General features: G+C 42.4%; 1 protein-coding gene across 1 annotated transcript in view; it reads right to left on the reverse strand.

The window, feature by feature from the left end:
• The window catches only part of LOC119516178 (SLX4 interacting protein), a 196,154-nt gene that overhangs the window by 53,919 nt on the left and 117,135 nt on the right, over positions 1–25,100 (reverse strand). The window contains 2 exon segments of the mRNA XM_037812422.1: positions 5,974–6,094; positions 10,907–10,996. Coding sequence (XP_037668350.1) covers positions 5,974–6,094; positions 10,907–10,996 — 211 coding nt within the window.

The following is a 25,100-nucleotide window of genomic DNA, read 5'->3' on the forward strand; positions in this document are numbered from 1 at the left end:
TGAGAAGAACGTTTGGGAAAAAGCTATGTGGACTGCGAGAATATATGTAACTTATATGAATGTTCTTGAAAAGGCTCCATTATAGAGAAGTTCTTGTAATGAAGTAGATAAGATGACACTGGTCAACTCCTTTCCCCAGGTTCCCAAAATACCTGACAAGAGGGCTCAGCACAATGTAGCCATGGTGGCAAAGATGAACATTACATTTGGGATCAACAACACAGACAAACCCTTACTAAAGCTGAGCCCTGGCAAGTGTCCATTTTATCAGCAACAGCCATTAATCTGAGCCTCCCCATCAACAACTCTCATATGGCAGAAAGATGGGCCAGGGGTGGTAGGTGGATTAAACTGGACCTCTTTCATCACTGGGGAGGCAATAATTTATCTTCACTAGAATGGACCCTTATTCTGGATTTGGACATGCCCTCTAAGCCTGTTGTGTTACTGCCAGCCACTTCATCCATGGACTTAATGAAGGCCTCATTCACGATCACCACCACAGTGCCTCTGATCAAAAAACTCATTTTATAGGGAACAAAATAAGTTAGTGAGCTCATAAAATTCAGTGGCCCTAGAAGTAATCATGCAAGGTTCTAATACAGTTGGCCTTACACAATGATGGAGAGGTCAACTGAAAATACAGTTATGATGCAAACTGTAAGGCCAGACCTTGTGGAAGGTAGGGTAAGATCCTAAAGGATGCCATATGTGGTCAGATCAGCAGAACAGTATGTGTTCCTTGGCCAGAATACATGGTTCCAGAACCAAAGAGTAGAATTGGGACGTGACCACCTCACCAAAAGTTTGCTTTCCATCTCCATGACTCTGCTTCTTCTCTAGCCAAAGGAAGGTTATAAAAGAGAAGATAACAATGAGTCAGACTAAACGTTCAAAGTGCCATGTAACTGTTTCAGGCTCTTTAGACCAACAGACAAACTGGCCAAAAGAGGAGCTGAATTGTTGTCCAATGACTGCTCAAGATGGCACAGGAGGGGCAGAGAGGAATATGGATTCAACACAAGGATTATAATCATTCTACCTAGTAGAGCATATCCAGTGCTAAAAGTTAACTAAAGACTATGGCAACCCTATGAAGACAGGACCATCAACAGCTAAAATCCTTCAGGAATGAAGGTGTGGTTCACCCTTCCAGTTAAAGAATCCTGATCGGCTGAGGTACCGAGTAAGGGCAAAGAGAATATGAAATAAGCATTAGAAGAGGGAAGATATAAACACCAACTATTTAGTATATCTGGTTGCGAAAGTAAGAACGGTAGCATCAATTTGTATTTTCTTACTTGTTGCATCATGTGCATATTTATACATTAACTAATTTCTTTAGCTTTCTGTTTCCCTGCGATTTTATTTAGGGAATGTTGGCAATAGTTAACTTTTAATTTAGTTGATAAGCTTCCAATTACAAATATGGGCTGTGAATGAACTCGAGGAGGAATAAACATCATTCAGAAATCCTGGACTTGGAGCCAGGACTTGATGAGACCTGGGATCATCTCTCTTCGAGGAGATGAAGAAAACACTTCCTTTGTAGTTGGGGAAGTTGTGGTGTTAGGCTGTAACAGCATGTTGTTACTGTTTGGAAGTTACAGAAGAAGGAAGCCAAGGGGAAAACTTTATTGGATATTTGTAACCTGTATCCATCCACCCAAAAATTCTGAACAACCTCTTGACATACTGGTAAATCCCCATATTTTATAAGTCCCACCTTCCCAAGGTAAAAGTCAAAAAGTTCGCAGGGCCTGATGTACTTGCAGGTAGGGTACAGGCATGAGGTCCAGCTTTACTGTGTAGTGGACTCAGACAGAACACACAGGGAGCCGCTTTTCTGCAGGTTGGGGCCGAGGCTGACACCGGGCATGGCTTCCGATGCCCAGTGCTGGGCATCACTGGTCGCAGACAGCAGATGAAATGTTACCTGTACCCAAGCCATCCCCAGGTCAGGCTGGGCTGTCCTGTCTGTGAATTGGGCTCTCTGGCCCTCCTGGAGATCCTGTAAGCTGCATGATATCCTTAATCAACTTCTCTGCTGAAGAGCCAGACCCATTCTGGCTCACCTTAAGCAGAAAAGAAACTCAAAAAAGGTCATTAGGCAACTAATGTTCCTGGCCACAGAAGGGCATTAAACTGGGGACAATCAAATTTTTGCTTTCAAAAGGTTGCTTTGAGAGAATAAATTTGTTTTTAAAGATTGCGTTAGCAGACATGTGGATGAACTGGGGGGATAATCGAGAGGCTATAGTAGTAATTCAAGATCTGATGAAGGAGGGCCTTAACCAAGGGACTGACAATGGGAAAAAACAGAAATAAAGTAAATTCAAACAATGTCTTCTTTTTTGCTTCTTGGCCTGACAGACTAGCAAAAATTAAAAGCACTGGTATACCTGATGTTGGCAAGGCTCAGGGGACAAATATGAATGAGGTAGAACTGACGGGAAGTGATAATTATGTCTTTAAGAAACTTTCTTACATCACTATTTTCTACCGAATCTACAGAAATAACATTTGAGGTACATCTTAAGACAAGGCTACTGGTGACCATCCGTGTTAAATGTTCATTGTTTGGGTTTGTGACTACTCTTTGTATTCCTTTGTTATATGATTAAGGAACTGGCCTCAAAGTCATTTATGTTATTTTTTATAAAGAAAAATAAAACCATGGTAAATATTAATATTATTAACGCAATCAGTGAAGTTACCATCTAGGGGCCGCAGCTTATCCAGGGTCATATATTAAGTGTGCACATCCTGCTGAAGCACATGAGAGCTGGATGAGGTAAGGCACACGTGCAGGTGAGAGAAAATGTCCAGTTTACACGAGAGCATAAACACCCACATCACACAGCTGAAACTACCCAGGCAGTCACAGCCACTCTATTTTCAGGGACCGTAAAACACAGAGCTTAATACTGACGTGGAAATAGCCATGACCTCATGGTCAGTGGCTTTGAAATTGCTTTTGAAAAAGGCATTTCGGAAGATTGTAGCAGCTGAGAACAGGCAGATAGATCAGGAAAGAGTAAAAGTGTGCGTTCGGTGTCCACGGTTAGCGATGCTTGTTAATAAACAATATAAGGTGGCGGTGCAGCATTGTGTGGGTCGCTCTCATCCACGAGGGTGTGCACGGCCTAGAACATGGTAAGCACGGTCACCTGTGAAAAGGAAACCTGTGAGAGAGTTGAAGGAATCGTGTCCTTACCTTTAGGAAATTAACAGTTTAGTCTGGGGTTCAGCACTTAGAACCAGAAGCACAGTTACCAGTTTATACTCGAGAGTTCAGCAGTAAGGTAATCTAGAGAAGAAAGGAGGCTCTGGGGGTGGCAGAGTCCATCTTTATCACCAAAGGTGAGGGAGAAAGGCAGGTAAACTGATGATAATACAATTCTGTATTTATATACATTTCTGTATATATATTTCACAATAAGGAAAGAACTGAAACTGTGGAACTGTAACCCATAACATTCTTTGAAATTTGCTCTCTAATTACTTGTTAAATCATACTTTGAAAGTTTTCACTTTTATGTACATACGTTATATTCCACAATTTTAAAAACGGGGGGAGGGGGGGATCAGCCCTGTGAAGTTAAATGATCACACTACCTGCAGTGTGGGTGGGAGGTGGGGCATTGGCCAGAGCAGATGCAAGGAAGCCAGTGAAGCGGCTGCTGCAGTTGTCCAGATGTGCAGGTGAGGCAGGAGCATGGACTGGTTGGAGGCAACAGAGAAGGGGCCAATGGCTAAGGTATGAAGATCAACGGACATGTTCAATTCAAGGTTAACTGCTTGCAGTGGAAAGAATGGGGAGTGAGAAGGAAGGTGAGGGGAGATGGTGTTCTCAAACCAATCCTACGCTCAAAGAAGTATATTTAGCACAACGCTTTTTCCAAAGAATGAACAGCACAATGTCACAATGTATCACTGGGTTCCTCTGGCAATCAACCACATTCCCACACTACACACCCTTCTACAAGGGTCCACAAGGGACATTCGTCCCAGTAGTGGTCATTAGAGACACCATGGAGGACTCTCTCCCTGTTTGCAGCCATACAATTAAATAAACCAAGTAAAAGGCAAATGGCAAACTGGAAAAAAGATTTGCAGCATATTGACCACACAAAGCATCAATAGCCTTAAGAAGCTTATTTGCAAACCAATAAAAATATAAACATTCAACTAGAAATACTATAAAGAAATTGAAGTGTACAAATATGTATATTATCAGGATGTTCACTGTACCATTGTTTACGGCAAATGAAAATATTAGGTGCAACCTAAATGTCCCCCCCCAATAGATTAAAATATGGACATTTAATTGAATACTCTGTGGTTACTCAAAATGGTGATGCATGTGTGGAAGGATTTTTATAATATATTAAGTGGAAAAAATAGGTTACATAATTGTATGCATAGTAAGAGCACTTTTCTGTTTAAAAATAAACTTCTTCATATGAGCCCAAGAAAGGCTTTAACTCCCATTTTTGCGCCAGAATTGTGTTTTCTAGCTGTGAAAGCAGCTGGGAAATAGAGTATTTTGCTTTCTTTGCTCGGTTGAGGAGGAAGGCAAGAGAAAGGGTAGGGTCACTGAGAAACAGGACTGATCACGCTAACTTACAGTATCTGCTGCACCAGAGATGGAGGTCTTGGAACCTTGATCCATTCCTTTTCCTTTTTTCAAGTTAGAAGGTGAGAATAACCAGGTTTGCTGTGGTACAAGGAATGCAAGCTCCCATAACTTTTCTCAAAATTTATAACATTACTGAGCTAAAAACCAGAAAGCATCATCTAACACAATATTGTTTGGACTGAAAATCCCATTTGTTCAAGGCTTTTGGGTTAGGTCAAATTAATCTGCTTGCTTCCTTAACAGCTGGACCAGGGTAAATGCTTTGGATCAAATACACCTTCAAAGGAGGGCACCTGACACACTTTCCCCCCCAAAGAGGGGACCAACTCCTTGTTGCATTAGCATGATCTGGTCCCCGCTGTCCTTTGTGGGTGACACAGGGTTGTCCGTATTTGTAGCGCAGAGAGTGCTATGAGTGCTGACCCAAAATGGAAGAATTAAAAGCAGAACAATGATCGAGTGGAGACAACACTGGGCTGGGAGTCAGAGTCGCTGGGTCTGGATTCAGGATCTGCCACTTGCCCCCCCACGCCCCAAGTACCCTTTCATTCAACGCACCACTGATTCTGCACATTAAGCACTGGGTTAAATACTGAGGAGAGGGGAAACGAGAGGGAAAGATAGCAAAAAAAACAAGATAATCCCTGTCCTCAAGACTATCTTTCTGGGGGGGCAAGCACTTAACCTTGCCGACCCTCAGTTTCTTTACCTATAAATGAAAGATAAGACCATTCTCATAGTATTTGTAGGAAAATAGGGCAGGGTTTTCCACCCTCGGTCGGGCTTGACATTTGGGCTGGGTAACTCTTTGTGGTGGGGGCTGCCCTGTGCATTGCAGGGTGTTTAGCAGCATCTCTGGTGCTACCCACTAGATGTCAGTTGCACTCCCCCAAGCTGTGAAAACAAAATCTGTCTCCAGCTATTGCTAAATGTCTCCCAGGGAGAAAAATTGGCCCCAGCTGAGAACCACTGAAATAGGGTGACATATTGGAAAGCGTTTTAAAAAGTATAAAATCCCAAATCAATTTAAGTCACTATTAATGTAAACCCATTTGTAAGACTAATTATGGAGGGGAAAAAAAAGCCTTTAAAGAACTTATGGTTTCCTTAGGAATGCTTCATTTCATATTTTCATATAGTTTGGCTACCATTAAAAGCCCTTCGGGGCTTTTCAATTAATTTTCTTTCCCCAAATAAAGTCATTTCATGAGAACGTGTTTTAGAAATGTATCACTATGCTAACACAACAGTCGGAGTCAAACATAACTGCCATTTCTAACAAAGCAGAAATTTTACTTTCTTTGTCTAAAATCAAAGTGCTCCATGCCTACCTTTTAAGGACAAGGGACTGGATCTTGTGAATTCTGTATTTGACGGCCAGTGGTGTTTACAAACTTCCAAGTGCTCCTTAACTCTTGAATCAATGGTTTCTTTGAGCAGTAAACAGACTTCCTAAAGTAAATAAAAAGTTGGAAATAACATCCTAAAATTCAGTGCAATGCAGAAAGATCAACACAGTACATATTAAAAAGTCAACACTGGACATTTCATTCTGTTTGCTTTATAATTTAGCTAGGAATGTTGAAAGGAATGTCATATATGTTGAGGGATATGACTGCAGATTTAAATTTGCTACTGAGGTTTCTTCGAAACCATGACGTTGGCTCACTCTGGGTTCTCGGAAATTCATTTCACTTCTCCCCACCTCAGTTTCACCGTTCTAAAAGAAAGATAAAAAATCACTCTTGCTTCAATGTAAAAATTAGTGTGACAGGGTGACCAAATCAGTGAGGTAAAGAAATGTGTTTGTATTAATACCAAGCAACTGCTGTACTGAGACAAATAAAAGAGAGAAGTCAAATGCAGTCAACACAGGTTGGCAGCAAGGGCCCCACTGAAATGCCCACAGTGACTGGGCCGGGACCGTGGGGAAGGGAAGGAGCCAGTCAGAAGTGAGTGCAAAATCACACACTGGCAGACCCAGCCCCAGACCCCACCCCAGAGTGGTGGGGGGTGCAGAGCACCCTGCAGTCTCAGCAGACTTTTGTAATCTTCCAATTTTTCAAGAGGAACCAACCAGAAACAATGATTTTTACATTAAAATCTCCCATGTCTCAAACATGGTTAAGAAACTTCTTCAATGGAAACACCATCATTCATTATTTTCTGGCTTCAAGTTTACAAATCTAATGAAGAAGGAATAGCATGGAGCGGTGGGTTGAACAAAGCACTGAAATTTAGTCTTCTGATTTCCCTGCACATGCTTGTTGATGATGGTATGCCCATTTGCTGTTGTTGAAACTGTGTTACATTCACCCACTAACGATGAAAAGAAGAGAACTTTCATATTTCTCCAGAGTAAATTAATATTTATTAGGCAACAGAAACATGTGGTTTTAATTTAATTTCAACATACCATATCACTAGCAGATTTCTGGGTCTGTCTATGGTTTTTTACTAGTACAATTTACAAAAAGAAAAACAAAACTTTAACAGCCCAACCACACAATGGGAAGGCATCCTGTCCATTTTGGCTACACCACCAGAAAAATGTAACCTAATGTAGGAAGAGGGGAAAAAATTGCACAGAAATCTAATTTTCTTTATTTAGATTAAGACTTGGTACCTAAGAACTGATCATTCTGGTTCAATTTCCAAGACTATGCAGAACGCTCAGCGTTGCCGAGGTCACTTCAAACCTGTTTCACTGGTTTCTTGCAATGCCATCTCAAGTTGATCTCTCAGAATCTTCACAAATTAAAATGGGAAACAAAATTTTAAGCTGCTTCTAAAGGCAATTCTAGCCAAACTTCTCTTTTATTATAAATGCTTGTGTTCCTCAAACAGTTTAGCAGCCCATTGACTTAAGTCACAAACGTGATTGCTAGATAAAATACAAACACTGGTCTCCTCCTGCTTCTCATTTTGCAGCCCAAAGATGCAGTGCCCTGTGGAATACAGAGATATCTGTTTACAGCTGAGCGTTTTGGCACTGCTCACACAACAGAAAAGCAGCCATGCCTTATAGTGTTGTTTTAACAACTAAAGACTTTTGCTTCACATGCAGGGTTCAACTATGACTGGGCTAGAAAATATGTAAAAGACATACATGAAAACAAGGATTGTTAAAAACTGGCAGTAAACACCCTATAAGGCCAGAACTAAAAATAGCATGACAAAAATAAAGCAAAGACCCATACGCATACACTTTCTCCCTATAGTTATGGGGCTTTTCTTCGATGACTCAAGTGTGACAATGTGATCAAGACATCACAGTAACCAACTATATCACTTAACGAAGCATGCTCTTCAGAACCACAGCAAAGTAAGGGTAAAGAAAAAACCTAAGTTTGAAGGACAGATGAGAAGAAGTTAAAATCAGTAAGCGAGAGGGAGAAACAGACAGCATCTCTGGGACAGCAGGGGCTGGCTTATGTTTGCTTCCTAACATTCTGAAATGGAAAAGCCTGAGTTCAACTGTTTGGGTATAAAGCCTACTCATGCCAGGCTCAAAGTAAACATGTTTAATACATGCAATTGGTTCCTTTTTCTCAAAGGAACTGGATATTATTAGACTTCCACTGCATCAAGTGACTGTTAAAATGCAATCAAATTGGTGGCTCATGAAATCCCAATCAGAAAAGAGATGAGAGCACTGAGACACTGAACATAAAGTAACGTCACATCCTTTACTCGACTAGCGTTTCTCCTTTCTTCCACATGCACTGCGATTGCAGTACCAGTGAACATATTTCAAGGAAAAGCTTAAAATAGAAACAGCAAACAATCTGCTTTGCTTTAAGAGGCAAGCCTGGCTTGCTGGTCTGATAGGCATCTCTGCCAGCTGCCGCTGCAGCTGAGCTCAGCAGGTCCAGTCGTGCATTTCACATCTTTATCTTTGCTAAGTCACGTCCTGCTGCCCTGAAGCAGGTTACTAGGTGGAGAAACAGCAGGTGTGTGTGGCACCCTGGAAAAACCGAGCTTCACAATTTAGCTAGGGGGTGATTAACAAACCCACGGCTTTATTTTAAAGCTTTCCAAGTCAACTGTCTCTTGGGCAAAAGTAACTAATTGTCAACAAGAAAAGTGTAAGGATGAGGTGGTAAAGCTGGGAGGGAATAGAGGAAAATACGGATCTGGAACGGGATATTCTAGAACACTGCTAATATGTAAGTGAAGTGAGAGGCTTTTCGGGTGAGCTCCCCTCAGTGTGTGTTAGTCACCTTGGGGAACTGAACTAACTGTTTTGAATCATGGGACGTGTGTTAGTGTGCTAAAGAATGGGATTATATAGAGGTACACAGTAATAGGAGATGTTGGCCTGCTAAATATTAAGTCCACAGTCATTTACCTGAATGATAAACCCCAACATATTGTGTCTTGTGCCCCCCTCTCCCAGTTTAGGGCCAACAGGTATCTTTTGCAAAATTATGACAGCAAAGTACTACCTTTTGACTGAAAATATATTGCCTTCTGTACGTTCTTTCTTGTTAGGGTGGGGGTGGGGTGGGGGAATCTAATGATCTCCAAAAGCAGACTGCAAAAATATCACAGGAAAGTCTTTTTTGCCACTATCACTAGTAGTTTCTCTATATGCTACCTTTCAATAAAATTTATTTTCATTTCTAGCTGTAAAAAGCTACTGTAACAAAAGAAAATTATAGCGATGAGCCTGGACCCAGGACTGTGGTACTGAGAAAATCTTCTTGACCAAACGGGGGAAGAGAGATGAAGCAAAATAAGGTTGGCTGGGAGATAGCAAACAGAGATTTCAAATGGAGCCGAGAGGTCACTCTGGAGGGTATTCTCATGTGCTATATAGATATCACTTTTTAGTTTTTAGTGTGTTGGAATGGCTAGAGGGAAATACCTGAAGCTATTGAACTGTAACCCAATGACCTTGATTCTTGAAGACGATTGTATAACTATGTAGCTTGCACAGTGTGACTGTGTGATTGTGAAAACCATATGGCTTGCACCCCCTCTATCCAGTGTATGGACAGATGAGTGGAAAAATGGGGACAAAAATTAGATGAAGAATAGGCTGGAATGGAGGGGATGGAAAGATTTGGGTGTTCTTTTTTGCTTTTATTTTTCTTTTGGAGTAAGGAAAAGTTTCAAAAATTGATTCTGGTAATGAATGCACAACTGTATGATGGTGATGTGAATAACTGATTGTACACTGTGGATGACCACAGAGTGTGTGAATATATCTCAGTAAAACTGTATTTTTAAAAAGTAAATGAACAATTGGGAGGGGGAGGAATGGGATGTTTTGGATGTTCTTTTTTATTTTTATTTTTATTTTTATTTTATTTTTTGGAGTAATGAAAATGCTCAAAGATTGATAGTGGTGATGAATGTGCAACTATATGATGATACTGTGAACAACTGATTGTACACTTTGGATGACTGTATATTATGTGAATATATCTCAATAAAATTGCATTTAAAAAAAGAATGTTATAGGTGAAAAGAAGTACCATGACAATTCGGTAAAAGCCAATGTCTCACTTTCCCTGCACTCTGGTAAGCAGGGATCTGGAGAAGGAAGCAAGGTGCATGATGAGAGCTGGGTGTCCCCATAAACAGTCGGCCACAGAAGCACCTGGATGGGATCGCTGAGCTGCAAGGCCAGGTGTGGACTGTGACAGCACCTGGTCTAACACTTCGTTGATGGGGTGGCTCTGGGCCAGACATTATGCTCCCAGTCACTCAGCTAGCACAGTGCTTTTCTGACTGATGGAGTAGGGAAGGGACCCAGTCAAATGTCTCTTCATTTGTTGTTACAGGCTCAGAAGAATAGGAAGGTGGAGGAGACAACATGCAGAGAGGAGGATTTGAGGCAGGTAAGAAAGATCAACCTTGTATTAACCTCCACACCTGCTCCAGGTGCTGGCCGTATCCGCCACAACCAGTTAGATGAAACGTCTCCTTACCTAGAACAGTCATTTTCACTTTTTTCTTTCTTTAATATAGAGAACCCCTTCCCCAGAAACAAAGGAGTAGGAAATTTCTGGTTTAAATAATATAGCAGCATATGAAATTACATGGAGGAGGTGGTTTCTGAAGGAAAAAAACTCAGCGTCTGTTGGGGAGATGGGGGGAGTTTATCATTGGGAATACAAACAGTTGTTTTCCAAGAGTTAAATACCATTCATAATATTTTTTTGTCACTCATAATGAAAATGAAAGCTGGAAAGAGTGACTATTTCAAAGGACTGAGGCTCCTTGCAATTAAGTGGTGAAACAGTTTGGTTGTACCTCTTTCTTCTGTTCAGAAAACCAGCTGGTATCGTTGTTGGACCCTTGAGGTGATACATGAAGATCCACCAGGACAGCAAAATTCCCACACTGCAAGACATCAACGGCACAGTCAGTGTCCGTGGGGTTCACGCCCAGAAAGCAAGAGCGAAAATCTCACACATTCCTATGTGGCTGCTCGTGACGAAATAGCAACAAAGTTCATTAGTGAACAGAAATCTTAATATGGGACAGGGCCATGGGTCGTAACTACTACCCCTTTACAAAGTTTAAATTTATAGTGGAAATGCTAAGGAGAAATACAATTTTAACCAGGAGGTAAAAGATAAAATCTCTCTAGGCCACACCTCAAAGGGGGAAAGCCTGCGCGCCCAGTGGCAGCTGGAAGACTATCACGCACTGCGAGAAGTTAAGTAGGTCAGCGCAAGGTAGGTTCCAGAAAGGAATTATTACTTGGACAGCCAGGGGAATTCTTCCTTCTACATAGGAAAGAACAGATATAAGCTATTGCATTTTTTAAGACAGCTGAAACAATGGAAATGAAAGCAAGGAAGAATGAGAAAGAACCAAGGGAAAAAGGTAGAAGCTGGATGATGAAGATCAAAACCAAGAAAGTTTCATTACAATATGCTACAGAATGTACGAAGCCTGCGTCTGTTCTTATTCCATAATCCACTGCCTTCTAGCGCATTTGAAATAATGGAAATGTTCTATATATATGCTGTTTGGTAGGTTGGCAAATAGCCACATGTGGCTACTGAGCACATGTAATGTGGTGATTGGGTCTGAGAAACTGAATTTCTAATTTTATTTAATTTTAATTTTATTTTAATATAATTTTAATTTAATTATTTTAAAATAATTTAAACATCCACACATGGTTAGTGGCTACTGACCACAGCAGTAGACCCTGTAAAAACATGTAGCCTTGCAAATCCTCCTACCTTGTAAGTAAAGTAACTTCTGAGAATCTCAAGATAACCGTAGACAAATTAATCTCGGAAAGAATAGAAGACCAAGCCTGAAGGTTATGGATGGTCTAAGGGACCCAGAGGGATGTTGGCAGAATAGATTTTTTGTTTTTGTTTTGTTTTAAATTCTGTGCTATAATTCAATGAAGAAAGGAAAGTATTTTCAATAAATACTGTCAGAACATGGGATATCTATATGGGAAAAAAAAAAAACTTGACCCCTATCTCACACCATTCTCAAAAATTAATTTAAGATGGATCTTACATCTAAACATAAAAGGCGAAACTATCTTCCCAACCTTAGGGTAGTAAAATATCCCTTAGGTCCCAGAAAACACTAATGATAAAAGAAAATTATTAAATTGGACTTTGTTGAAATTAAACTTTGTTGCAATGAAAAAGGATACCATTAATAAAATGAATATGCATTCCTGAGACTGGGAGACAATATGCATTATTTGTATACATATATATATATATAACTGTATATATATATATATATGACATAAAGGACTGGTGTACAAAATACGTTTTAAAAAAAAAAAAAACTGCTACATGTTGACATTAAAAAAAAAAACACAAACAACCCAAGCTTGAAAAGACACTTCATAATTAAGACATGAATAGCTAACAGCATGAAAAGTGTTCAACAACATTAGTCATGTGGCAAATGTAAATAAAAACCACTAAGAGATACAACCACACAGACATATGTCAACAACCACTGGCAACGATGTGGAGCAACCAAACTCTCGTATGTTGCTAATGGAAAATGTAAAATGGTTCAACCACTTTGGCAAACAGTTTGACAGTTTCCTATAAACATACTTTTACCTGTTGACCCGTTTATTCCACCTCCAGGAATTTTATCCCTATGCCAGTTTGGAAATGTTATGTCCCCCAGAAAAAGCCATGTTCTTTAATGCTATCTTGTGGAGGCAGAAGTATTAGTGTTGATTAGGTTGGAACCTATTAATTGAGTGTTTCCATGGAGCTGTGACTCACCCAACTGTAGGTGATAACTCTGATTGAATTATTTCCAGGGAAGGGTGGCCCCGCCCATTCAGCCTGGGTCTTGATTCGTTTATGGGAGTCCTTTAAAAAAAGCCACACAGGCCCAGAATCTTGCTGATGCTGATACTTGGAGATGCTTGGAGATGCAGACAGAAGGATGTTTGGAGATGTTAAGCTAAGAGAGGACAAAATGCCCCAAGAGCGGCTGAGAGAGACATTTTGGAGATGACCATTGAAAGTAGACTTTTGCTGGCCCAGAGTTTGCCTGGGAGAAACTAAGAGAACACGCCCAGATGCTTGGAGAGAAACATCCTGGGAGAAAGCCATTTTGAAACCAGAACCTCAAGGTAGACACCATCTACGTGCCTTCCCAGCTGACAGAGGTTTTCCGGACACCATTGGCCTTCAGCTGTTCTTCAGTGAAGGTAGCCTATTGTTAATGCCTTAGTTTGGACCCTTTTATGGCCTTAGGACTGTAACTTTGTAACCAAATAAATCCCCTTTATAAAAGCCAATCCATTTCTGGTATTTTGCATAATGGCAGCATTAGCAAACTGGAACACATCCCAAGAGAGATGAAAGCATACAAGACATGTACGTGAATGCTCATAGCAGCTTTATTCATAAAAGCCCAACCTAAAAACAACCCAAAGGGCTATCAACAGCAGAGTGAAAACAACTGTGATATGTTCATACAATGGAATGCTACTCGCCAAACTACTGGATTAGTCTCCAGAAAATTGTATCAAGCAAAAGACACCAGATCAAAAGAATATATCATGTATGATTCCATTTATACAAGGTTCTAGAACAGGGAAAACTAATCTATGGTGAGAGAAATCAGAACAGTGGTTGCCTAGGGAGGGGTCCACTGAGAAGCGGCACAAAGGAACTTTCTGGGATGATGTATATAATTTATACAGCAAGAATAAATAATATTTTAAATGTTGTGTGAAAAAAACAATCATATTTGTTCACAGTAATTTAAAATGCAGGTGTTATGTCCCTGAAAGGGTGAAGATATGTGGGGGGAGAACAAAATGAAGTTTACTGGGTAATAACCTGTGAGGCCTGCCCAAAGATAGCCCCCGGTGATGTCACCAAGCTGTGCACTGTGACCCAGTACTTTGCAGCTTAGTGTGTTGCAACCAGCATTTTATTTTAACAAAAGAGAATCAAAAAGAATATTGGAATGGACTAGAAAATATCGGTGTCTCACAGTAAGACCAAGTATTGTTTTGTGAAACTTATGTATAAATGTTCTGAGTCATGATGCAAAACCTATTTCTTACTGTGGGTTGTGGTCAACAATGTTTGAAAACCAAACTCAAGTATATTGTTATTTTTAAAGTTTCTTCACAACTGTTGATTATAGATTTAACCTTCAAGGCGTATGCTGCCACCAGGTGGAGGTCGCATGCCACAACTATAGGATCTTAGCCAGGGATTATTAACCTTTCGTGCGCCGTGGACCTCTAGCCAGCTGGGAAGCTGAGGAAATCTCCTCAGAATATATCTTCTTTAAATGCATAAAATAAAACACATAGGATTGAAAAGAAAACCAATTATATTAAAGTATATTTCTATAAAGTATATTTGAGTAAACTATCTCAAATTTTTTAAAAAGGAAATTCAAGATATAGTATGCATATACTTGTTTATCAAGGCATTGGATCTTGTCATATAGAAGTAGAGCTCATAACTACTGTAGTGAGTTCTATCATGGGCCTCTTGGAGGACCCAGGGTTCCCAGAATAAGAATCCCTCCAAAGCAGTGAGATGGGGGCCACACGTGTTTTACCGGGGTGTCCTGTCAGCACGCTACCCTGGGTCTTCAGTCTGAACCACACTCTGTTACCCTTTTTTCGTTAGCAAAAATAATTTTTGAAAAATACTGATGCTTGAACAACTTGAACTAAATACTATACTGTGTAATAGTATACTATTTCTGGAAGGTTCAGTTTGGTAGTTTCTCATCAGTTTGTAACTTTGAACCCCCTTTACCTAGTTAATTGTGCTTATAAACAGATGGATTATTATTATTATTTTAATAAATCATGGAAACTTCTCTGGTGCTTAAACTTTCCCGGGGTTTCTGGCAGCCGTACGGCCCCTCCCCGACAGTGGGGTTGTCCCTCCACAGTGCTGAGGATTCCAGCGTGGCTTCTCTCAAACTCCCACACTAATCGGAGGTATTTTGCCTCTCTCAAGTTCCCTGCTCTCAAAGCTGTGCTGCTTTTCTCCCATGAGTAAACAGAAGTGAAAAAAAAAAAAAAAAAAAAAATCTTACCACCGCAAGCAGCTCTCCCTCCTTTTCTCCTCCTCCTTAATTAGGAGGAGGTTATTTCCACTCTCAGAAGACAGACTTTCTAGCCCTCTCTAGAGAGAAGCAACTCAGTAACCATCCCTTCTTTCTCAGGCCACAGCCGGTCATTTTACACAGGCAGAGTTCTCTCTTTAACAGCCCAAAGGCAACTAGAAAAGGCTTCACATGCAAATACACTGGGCAGAGTCAGCAGATCAGAGCTCTGGGTCCAGCTTCAACCCCCCCTCCACCCAGGGGTTCCAGCCAAAAACCTGGGAGCCACCCCTAATCCTCCCTTTCTCTGACCCTCCACAATCCATTAGTCACCACATCGTGTAGATCTGATTTCTTAAAGCACTCTCAAACAGCCCTCCCCTCTTGCCCCACGGCTCACACCATCTCCCACGTGGACTAGTAGAGACGCTTCTATTGGTGTCCCGGGTGCACCCTCGACGCCACTGCTGGAGCAGTCGCTAAGGCACAAATCCTGCTTCCGGTGGGAAGGCAGTCCCAGCTCCCAGGACCACGCACGGGCCTCTGACCGGCCCTGCCTCTGTCTGTCACCCACTGCTCTCCTGCACATGCTGCTTCCACCCTGGCTGCAGAACACCTCCCGCTGCTCTCCTGCTTGGTGAACTCCCCTGCATCCTCAAAACTTTGCAGGAGTGAGTCAGGCCTCTGGGGAGCTTTTCTGAACAGCTTGTTGCTCCCTCCTCTGGATCAGACCCATCCTTCACATGCTGCCTTTATTTCTGCATTAGCCTGCTCCATAAAAGGGCCTCCCGGGCTAGACCATGAGCTCCTGGGTGGAGACGGGCTGCAAACCGCAGTGGATTTGTATCCCCAGTGGTTAGCACAGTACCAGCTCACAGTAAATGCTGACATTTAATGAAAGAAATGAGGGAATGAACGCATGTTGAGCTCTGAGTTTGGGGATAATCAAAGCCATTCAGTTACCCTAACTGCAAACCGGGGACACCAAGCCCATGGTTGGGGCACGGTCATTCCCGGGTAGCCAAGGCACTGAGGCACAGAACAAATTCCCACTGCTTATTCTGGAGTGGCAAGAACTATGTCATCACTAATGACAACCAGTCATTTTTAATACTTTGGAAAAGGGGGGATACAAGGATCCTAGGATTACCTCACTGCAAACTGATGTGTTGATCACTCCCTGCCAATTAGGCATGCCGGTTACTTTTTCCCTCTTTCCTAGGAATTATTCTGAAATATTTTCCAAATCCTCTTCTAATTTTACATTAAGGCAACATAAAGGTGAGAACACTACATTTCTCCCACATGAAGACATCTCAGGGGCAGGTTCAGAACGCTGAGATATTTGGAAGACTCTCACATTCTCTTGCTCACTCATTCATTCATTCATTCAACACCAGTGGGGTTTTATAGGCCACACAGGGAAAGAGGCCTGAATAGCACAGGGTGCTTGGGGGACAGAAACATCTGGTAATGCAGAAATGTAGGGCAACATGAGAAGATGAGGCCTGGCTGGGCAGGAGGGCCAGACCTCAGAGGAGCCCTGGGGGAGGCTGCGGGGCCCAAGGAGCCCAGCGGGCTGCAGAGCTCTTGGGTGAGTAAGGGGAGCCAGCCGAGCCAGGACAGCAGGTTTACAGCCACCACAGGAGCCCAGAACACAGACAATGGAGGGTGATCCTGAGGTGAAGAGAAAGGGGCCCAGGAGACAGGATGGATGCGATTGGGCGTGAGGGACAGGGAAGAGCGATGATACCCACAGTGCGTGTGCAGTTCCGACCCTAAGGGGACATCCTCAGGCATCTGTGTATGTGCTGGTCTGTCACTGAGGAGCAACACTAACTGTCACCAACAGGGCACACCCACCTGACATCTCAGGAAGCGGCCTTAAACCCGCTTCCATTAGCAAGGCAAAGATTTAAAATGGGAGAAATAAGGAAAAAATGAAGCCAACGATGAGCCTACAGAATTCATACCATAAAGTCCTAAATCTTTCTAACATCTGGCTCTGAAATTCCTAGTCACCAATGTAAAACACAAAAGGCTGAGCCGGAGTCCATCAGATGGAAACAAATCAGTGCTGAGGATAACGCAACCATTCTTGATATTCAATCTAGGAAGATGTTTCTCCCACAGATCTTCATAAAAGTTCTGGCAATTATCCCCCTGGAGTTATCCATTTTACTAAAAGATTTTAGGAAAAATATTTTTAATATCGTCAAGTTAAAACAAACTGCATATGGTATGGCATGAAATAAAATGAAATAAAATTTCACGTCATAGATAAGGGAATAGTTGAAGAAGATGACGACTAGTGCAAGGTTACAAGAGGTGAATGACAGACACCCAGGAATCAAATCCAAATCTGCTGGACTCCAGAATCCACTGCCATTCCTGACTTTAAAGAAATCCATCCCCCTGTGGAAGGCCACCCAGGACTTCACTTCCAGACCCACGTGACGGCACATTCAAGGCTGTCTAGCCTGGAACCCACTGCCCTTTATTTGGGAGTGACGGCAGCTGTATTTGCTGTAAACATATCACCCCCTTTGGCTCCGGGTGACTGAACCAAGGATTCTGGGCTGGCCCACTCGGCTCCCCTCCCTGGGCAGCTTGATTCTGTGCTTGAACAGAGGTAACAAGAGCTCAGCTATGGTAGCTGCCACTGTGGGGTGCCAGGCTGGAACAAGCCAGCAGTGAAGGAGTGAACGCCCCACTGCTTCCATCCTTCCAGTAAATTCCATGTGTGCACACAGTGCAACTGAAGTGGTCTTCTGTTCCATACAAACCAAGGAAGCAAAGCAAAAAAATCAACTGACTTGCTCAGGGTCACTATACCAGTAAAGGCCAACAGGATTTGAACTCAGCCCATGCGATGAATCACCATTTCCTTTAAAATATGTTTCTCACTTGTGCTGGGCTCTCTCCCCTTCTCCCCCCAGACCTCACAAGGGTTCAAGTTTCCTCTCCTTGGCTCTTAGAAATCCTCCAGTGGGAAGAGCTGGAGAAGGCCTGACCTAGGGGTCAGCCCTCCAAAACACTCATTTCCCCAGAGAAACTGACACTTGCAGACAGTCAAACCTGTGAAGTGTTTCCCAGCAGGCACCTGAAATGCAAGTATTCCATGGTGCCAGTTAAAAGGAGAACCTTAGAGCTGAGAAAGAGTGGGCAGCGTTGACATCCTGTAGAAACCCAGGACCATAACAAGGACATACGCCGAAAGAGAAGGCCAGCCCATTTCAGCTAAAAGACCATCTAAGGGATTACCTTGAACAAGGGGCATGATTCTTCTTAGAAAGAAAAGTTAACAGAATACAAAGGTTATATGGACAGATCTAGGTCCCAACGTTATACTCCATTTAGAGTGGCTGTAATAATTGCCACGTGAAAAAATGCCAGGGTAGATAGTTACCACCTACTGCAGTATAAAAACAATTCTCAGTGACATCCCTATAGAGTATCTAGCTCTGATGAACATTATTTCTTGGTGTATTTGCCAAAGCAAAAGTACATGGGACATCTACACTAACTAAGGTAAAAGAACAAACTAGCCTGTTGTATGAGAAGACTAATTATAAAACAGGTAATAGTTGGGGGAACATTACACACACACACACACACACGCACACACACACACACAGAGTTTATCCCTCTTTCTGGTAATAAACAACAGAGACAGAAGTTTCTTCAAAGTCACTTCTAGATCAAGATAATAAAATTCTAATGACTCCCAGGGATGAATCTGGACCCGGCATTGTGGGATTGAGAATACCTTCTTGACCAAAAGGGGGATGCAAAATGAGATGAAATACTTTCAGTGGCTGAGAGATTTCAAATGGAGATGAGAGGTCACTCTGGTGGACATTCTTATACACCATATAGATAACACTTCTTAGGTTTTAATGTATTGGAATAGCTAGAAGTAAATATCTGAAACTACCAAACTCCAACCCAGTAGTCTGGACTCCTGAAGACGATTGTATAATAATTTAGATTACAAGGGGTGACAGAGTGATTGTGAAAACCTTGTGGATCACACTCCCTTTATCTAGTGTATGGATGGATGAGTAGAAAAATGGGGATAAAAACTAAATGACAAATAGGGTGGGATGGGAGGATGGTTTGTGTGTTCTTTTTTCACTTTTATTTTTTATTCTTATTTTGATTCTTTCTGATGTAAGGAAAATGTTCAGAAATAGACTGTGGTGATGAATGCAGAACTATATGATGGTACTGTGAACAGATGATTGTACACAATGGATGACTGTATGGTATGTGAATATATCTCAATAAAACTGAATTAAAAAATACAAAAAAAAGATAATAAAATCCTTACGCTTTTGTCACAGAGAGCGTTTAGTTTCTCAGCAGTGGCACTGCTGACATTATGGACCTGAGGATTCGTTGTGAGGGCTGAGCTTTGCGTTGTAGGGTGCCTGGCAGCACCCCGGCCCCTACCCCTAGATATCAGTGCCCCCCACCCCACCCCAACACTTGCAACAACCAAAACTATCTCCAAACATTGCCCAGTGTTCCCTAGGGGGGCAAAATCACCCCCAGTTGAGAGCCACTGTTCTACTTGTAAGAGCTATTAGACAATTAAGAATACATTTTGCAAAGGAAGAGAGCAGGGAAAGAGGAACTAGTTCACCCTACTGGAAACTAGTAACACCTGTCCCACCACCCAGTAACTGCTCCCACTGCCTCAGGCTCCTGATGCAGTTATGAAGCATGAGCACCAACATCCTGGAATCTAGTCATCAGCCCACTAACGATCCTTACCCAGAGAGTTAACAGCTGAAGAGAAGTCCATGCAAATACTTTGTCAGTTTAATCCCCTTGCCTGTTCCTCATGTAAAATACTGGCCCAAGAAATCCAAGGTTGGCATTTACAGTCAGGAAAAGAAACCAGCAAACCTTCTAGGTAGACCAGTCAACAGGTCAGGGGACGGGAGGATAAAGAGTCATCCTACTGGGACACTCCACACTTAATCCAATAGCAAAACCTCAAACAGGTTGGCAACTGCAATAGTGAAGATTCACTAACCACTTAACTGTGTGCTGCTGAGTCCAGCCCTCCTCTACATGACTGCACTGAATCTCTGGCCACACATGCTTCTCGGAACAGCGGATGGCAGGTAATCACACCAGATTGCAAGGTAAAAATACGAACTCTTCTCTCGGGTATTTCTGCAACAGAGAATCCAGGTTTACCTGGCCCTCACCTGTGCCCTGCCTTCAGAACAAGACACAGAACAGAATTAAACTCCTGATTTACACCTAAGGTGGCCCCATGTATGTCCAGAATGCTGCCAACACAGACCACAGGCAGTGGTGACCACTGTGCTGTGCTGTGCCAATCAGTCAGGTGGAATGAGCTGGATCCCAGTTGATGATGTGAATCGGATCCATCAGACAGAAATCCTGTGGGGCTTCCTTCACTGCAAACGGATGACTAGATCTTTGAGCTCAAGTTTTTTGTGGATGAAAGGGATGCAGGGAAGGGTGTGACTCGCCTGAGGGGAAAAGGAATTGGGAGGGGAGGCAGTTTCTCTCCTGTTTTTGTGTCTGCTGTGGGATTTTTCACTACAGGTTAGGGGCGTACACCTTTCCAGTCCCGTTTGTGTTGTTCAACAGATTTACTGCTGTGGTCGGGAAAACATTCCACATGGATAAGGAACAAATGCAAAAGAATGAGAAAGAAAGATGAGGGAAAGCAGAAATAATAGGTTTGATGACAGCTTCTAAAAGGAACAAAAATAGAGTAAGAAGCTGATGTTCCTTCAGTAAATTGTCTCTGGTCTCCAACTGAGAAAGTTTTTGTTTTTTTGCCTAGAGTTAGTGCCAGTAGGGTAGATCACAGTCCTGGCTGATAAGATTTGGGAAGGGAAGCAAAGTGCTGCGGGGAATAAAGCAATGGCCAACCAAAGCAGGGTTACAAAGGGCTGCTTAAATTTAACTTATGCTGCTGGACCTTCTGCATCATACTCAAGGCTGAATCACAGACTCTGAAATCCATTACTCCATGAAGGGTGCAGTTAGAAACAGGCCCTGAGTTGGTCACTCCCTCTGAAAGGTAAGAACTGATTTTTAATTCTTCAGACACTTTCCCAGATGACTTTCAAGAAATTACTCTTTCCTCTGGAAACTGCAGGTGCACATTCCTCAGTCTGTACACAGTCTGGGCGGCGGGAGGAGTGCACTGGCGTGGGGATGGGACAGCTGGGTTCAGACCCCAGCCCTGCCCCTCAATGGCTCTGGGACTCTGGGTAAGCAAATCCAGTGTAAAATGGGGACAATAATGAAAAATACCTTAAGGAGTTGTTTGGAGGATTAAACGAGAGAAGGGCTTCAGCACAGTGCTGGTCATGATAAAGGGCTCAAGAAGGAAATCTTGGATGCCCTTTAAAAAACAACAACAACTCCAAAGGCAGAAAATATCCTTGCCTAAAATTCCTGGGCATTTCAAATGAAACCTGAATTGCCAGTTCCATAATATTTACAAATAGGTGAGGCACAGGTTTCCCCCTATTCCTACTAAGAGTAAATAAATGCCTTATAAATCTCTTGCACGGTTTTACTCTGGCCACACATGCTTCTCAGAACAGCGGATGGCAGGTAATCACACCAGATTGCAAGGTAAAAATACGAACTCTTCTCTCGGGTATTTCTGCAACAGAGAACATGAAATAAAAAGATAGCCTGATGGAAATTATTACAAACTTGTCATCAGGAACTTGACTGAAGGGTCTTAAGTGGCGAGAAAACAAGCAACATTCACATGCAACACCTCCAACATTTAGGCCAGTCAGGAGCACATTTGGGTTTAAATTAGGCCAACCATTTAGTAATCTGAAGAGGAAGACTGGGAAACAATAGCTGGATAGGGGTGTTGGTCCCCTCAAATTCTGTTCCCCACTGTATCCAGTATGTATTTTCAAGAAGCTTTGCAATATGTGTTTGAATTTAAAGACCCTCTTAAATTAAAATATTAAAAAATATTCTATGACATAAAAGAAAGGCAGGTCAGCCTATGAGTTAGACAAATTTATGACAAATTAGACGTGAGTTAAAAAAAGAAAAGAAAAGAAAAATATTATAAATATCCTCCTAATGATCACGCCTAGATTCGTGAGCTGTCCCAAAGGGTGGCTAGTCTTAGAGGGAGATTTCTTGAAAAAGGAAAGAAGATGGAAGACAAATGGCATAATTTTCCTACCTTCTCGGATGGGACCAAAAAATTTTCAATAAATACTTAGGGGATTCTTGATGACCTGGGGCAATTCCACTTATTCTGTTAAATGTGAAAAGAAAATAATTTAAGGAATCTCCCACTTCAGTGTTTTTTTCTTCTGGAATCCTCTCACCTACTTTCAAACGTAACAAAGGACTTTCCAGATAAAACTGGGACAGGTACTCTCTGCTCAATCCAGTTAATGTAATTTAAATTTCTTCTGGGATATGACTATTGCATAAGTACTGTTGATAAACAGGGCCACATTTGCTCTTCTAAACTGAGTATGGGTCTTACTCTCCAGTTTCAACTTTGACAGGCCAAAGATAGGGCTACATGTAGCCTTTACAGCAGGGCACGTAGGATCTAAATACACAGTTGCAAACCAAAACACCACTTTAGAATGAGGACCCCTTAAGGCCCAGAGCACATAAGGAGCTTCCACTTCTGCAGGGCTTAGAGACCTGGACCTCAGAGAGGGCCAACAGAGTCAAAGGCCAGCATCACTTCTGCCTTTGCCATACTTATCTGGGTTCTCCCCGCTCAGGACAGCACTCTGTACACAAGCTTAAGGATATCTACCCCCTGAAGCCCAGAGTCAAAGCCACTGGTTCTCAAGATACCAGCAGTATCAATGTCTCCTGGAGCTTGTTTGAAATATAAACTCTGTGCCCCACTCAGATGTACCCAATCAGAAATTCTCAGGATAAGACCCAGCCGTCCTATGGTTTAACAAGCTCTCCAGGTGACTCTGATGCAAGCTCAAGTTTGAGAACCACTGATGTAAGCCCCTATGTATCTCTGAGAACTACTCATAGCATTATCTGTACAATTCGGGAATTTATTTTTCAGGTTACAATAGAAAAAAAAAATTATCTGATTTGGTTTCACCATGTACCAATGGAAGACGACAGCTCATCAGAATATTACAATTCTAAAATTCATAAAGAACATCACAGTTTTATCACAATGTTAAGAAAATAATTCCTTTAAACTATCATTTTCCTTAAAAAGAAAACAACAAAAGCCCTCCAGAGTTCAATGTGATGTGCAGCCAGGATTGAGAACCACAGATGATAATGCCTCACTGAGCATCTTAACCAATCAGGTCTTCAAAATTCACCTGTGGTTTAGGGCAATGAAGATGGTGATGGAAATCCAAGGGGAAAAAAAAGAGATCTACCTACTGGATCAAGGTGGAGCCTTTGGAAGAAACAGAAAGGAAAGACCAGAAATGGAAGGAAGGGACTAAAAATCCAAAACAGACAGGGAGATTATTATAAATGACTTCAAATTACTGGGCTCAGAGGAACCCACACCAGGGCACAGAGAGAAGGGACACGGCAGTGTGTTTCAACCACGGGGATGGTGAAAAGCACAGGAGTTGCACTGACAGGCTAAAGAGGGACAAATGGCATCACACTTTGCAAAAAGGAGATCAAGGTGGATTTTGCAACTATCAACTTAATCCCAAACAGATTATTAGAGGGGATCCAGAAGAAAACCCAAATTATGAAATACTAATTGCATTTTCTTCTTTGACAAGGTTCCTACACTGTAGTGATTGGTGAAATGTGGTAGACAAAGCCTACACACACCTCAGCCAGGAATCTGGCACCACTCCACCAAAACAGGTTTTGTCAAGGTTACCAACACCCTTCATGTGGCCACACCCAAATCCAATCCTCACATCACTCTTACCTTTCTACTGAAGTAGAGGAACAGTAAGGAGAACAGCATGGAGAGACGGGGTTGGAAGGTAGCCAAGGGTTAGGGGGCCATTATAAGGTCTTTGGTGGCTATCCTGAATTCAATGGGAAATGCTCAAGAATCTGGGCACAAGGATGTGACCACCTCACCAAGTGGCTGGTTCACGTCCTCCTTGCAACCCTCACTTCTCACTTTGGGGACACCCTGCCTTCTGGGCTCATCTTCCTCCCCACCGGCTGCTCCTTCTCAGCCTCGTTTGCTGGCTCCTCCACCTGCACAGACCTCTATCTGCTGGAGAGCCCTTCAAGGCTCCGTCCTCAGACCTCTCCTCCTCTCCATCCATCCTCTCCTCAGCCTCAGAGCTTCAGATACTAGCCCATTCACATGATGAGGGTGCCTAACCTATTTTCTATGTCCTGGCCCACCCCCTCAATCTCCAGACGCTTATCATGTATTCTTTCAGTTGCCTTCTGTACATCTCCATTTGCACATACAATTGGCATCTCCAGTTGACCAAGTTCAAAAGCAAACCACTCATGTTTTTACCCTCAAACCTGTTCCCACCAGGATTAGCTTAGCTGGCTTAGTAAACAGCAACTCCATTCTTCCAGTTGTTCAGGCCAAAAGTCATGGGATCATCACTGATGCCTCACCTTCTCTCACATTCCACAGCCAATCTATCAGCAAACCCTAGCAGTTCTACCCTCAAAGCAGGCTCAGGATTCAACTGTCCATTTCTCACCGTCTTAGTTGCTACCATGCTGACCATCAGTGCCTGGATAACCACCACAGCCTCCTCTCTTCCTGCTCCCACTCTGGGCCACTAATAGTCTGCTTCCCACATGGCAACTGGAATTATCCTTCCCAGACCTTACAGAGGTCCATGTGACCCCTGGCTTCCTTTCCACCCCCATCTCCTATTGCTCTCTCCATGTTGGTCTTCTTGCTGTTTCTCAAATGTGCAAAGCA

Source organism: Choloepus didactylus, chromosome 19 (assembly GCF_015220235.1).
Source record: "Choloepus didactylus isolate mChoDid1 chromosome 19, mChoDid1.pri, whole genome shotgun sequence".
In the NCBI taxonomy this organism is placed as follows: domain Eukaryota; kingdom Metazoa; phylum Chordata; class Mammalia; order Pilosa; family Megalonychidae; genus Choloepus; species Choloepus didactylus.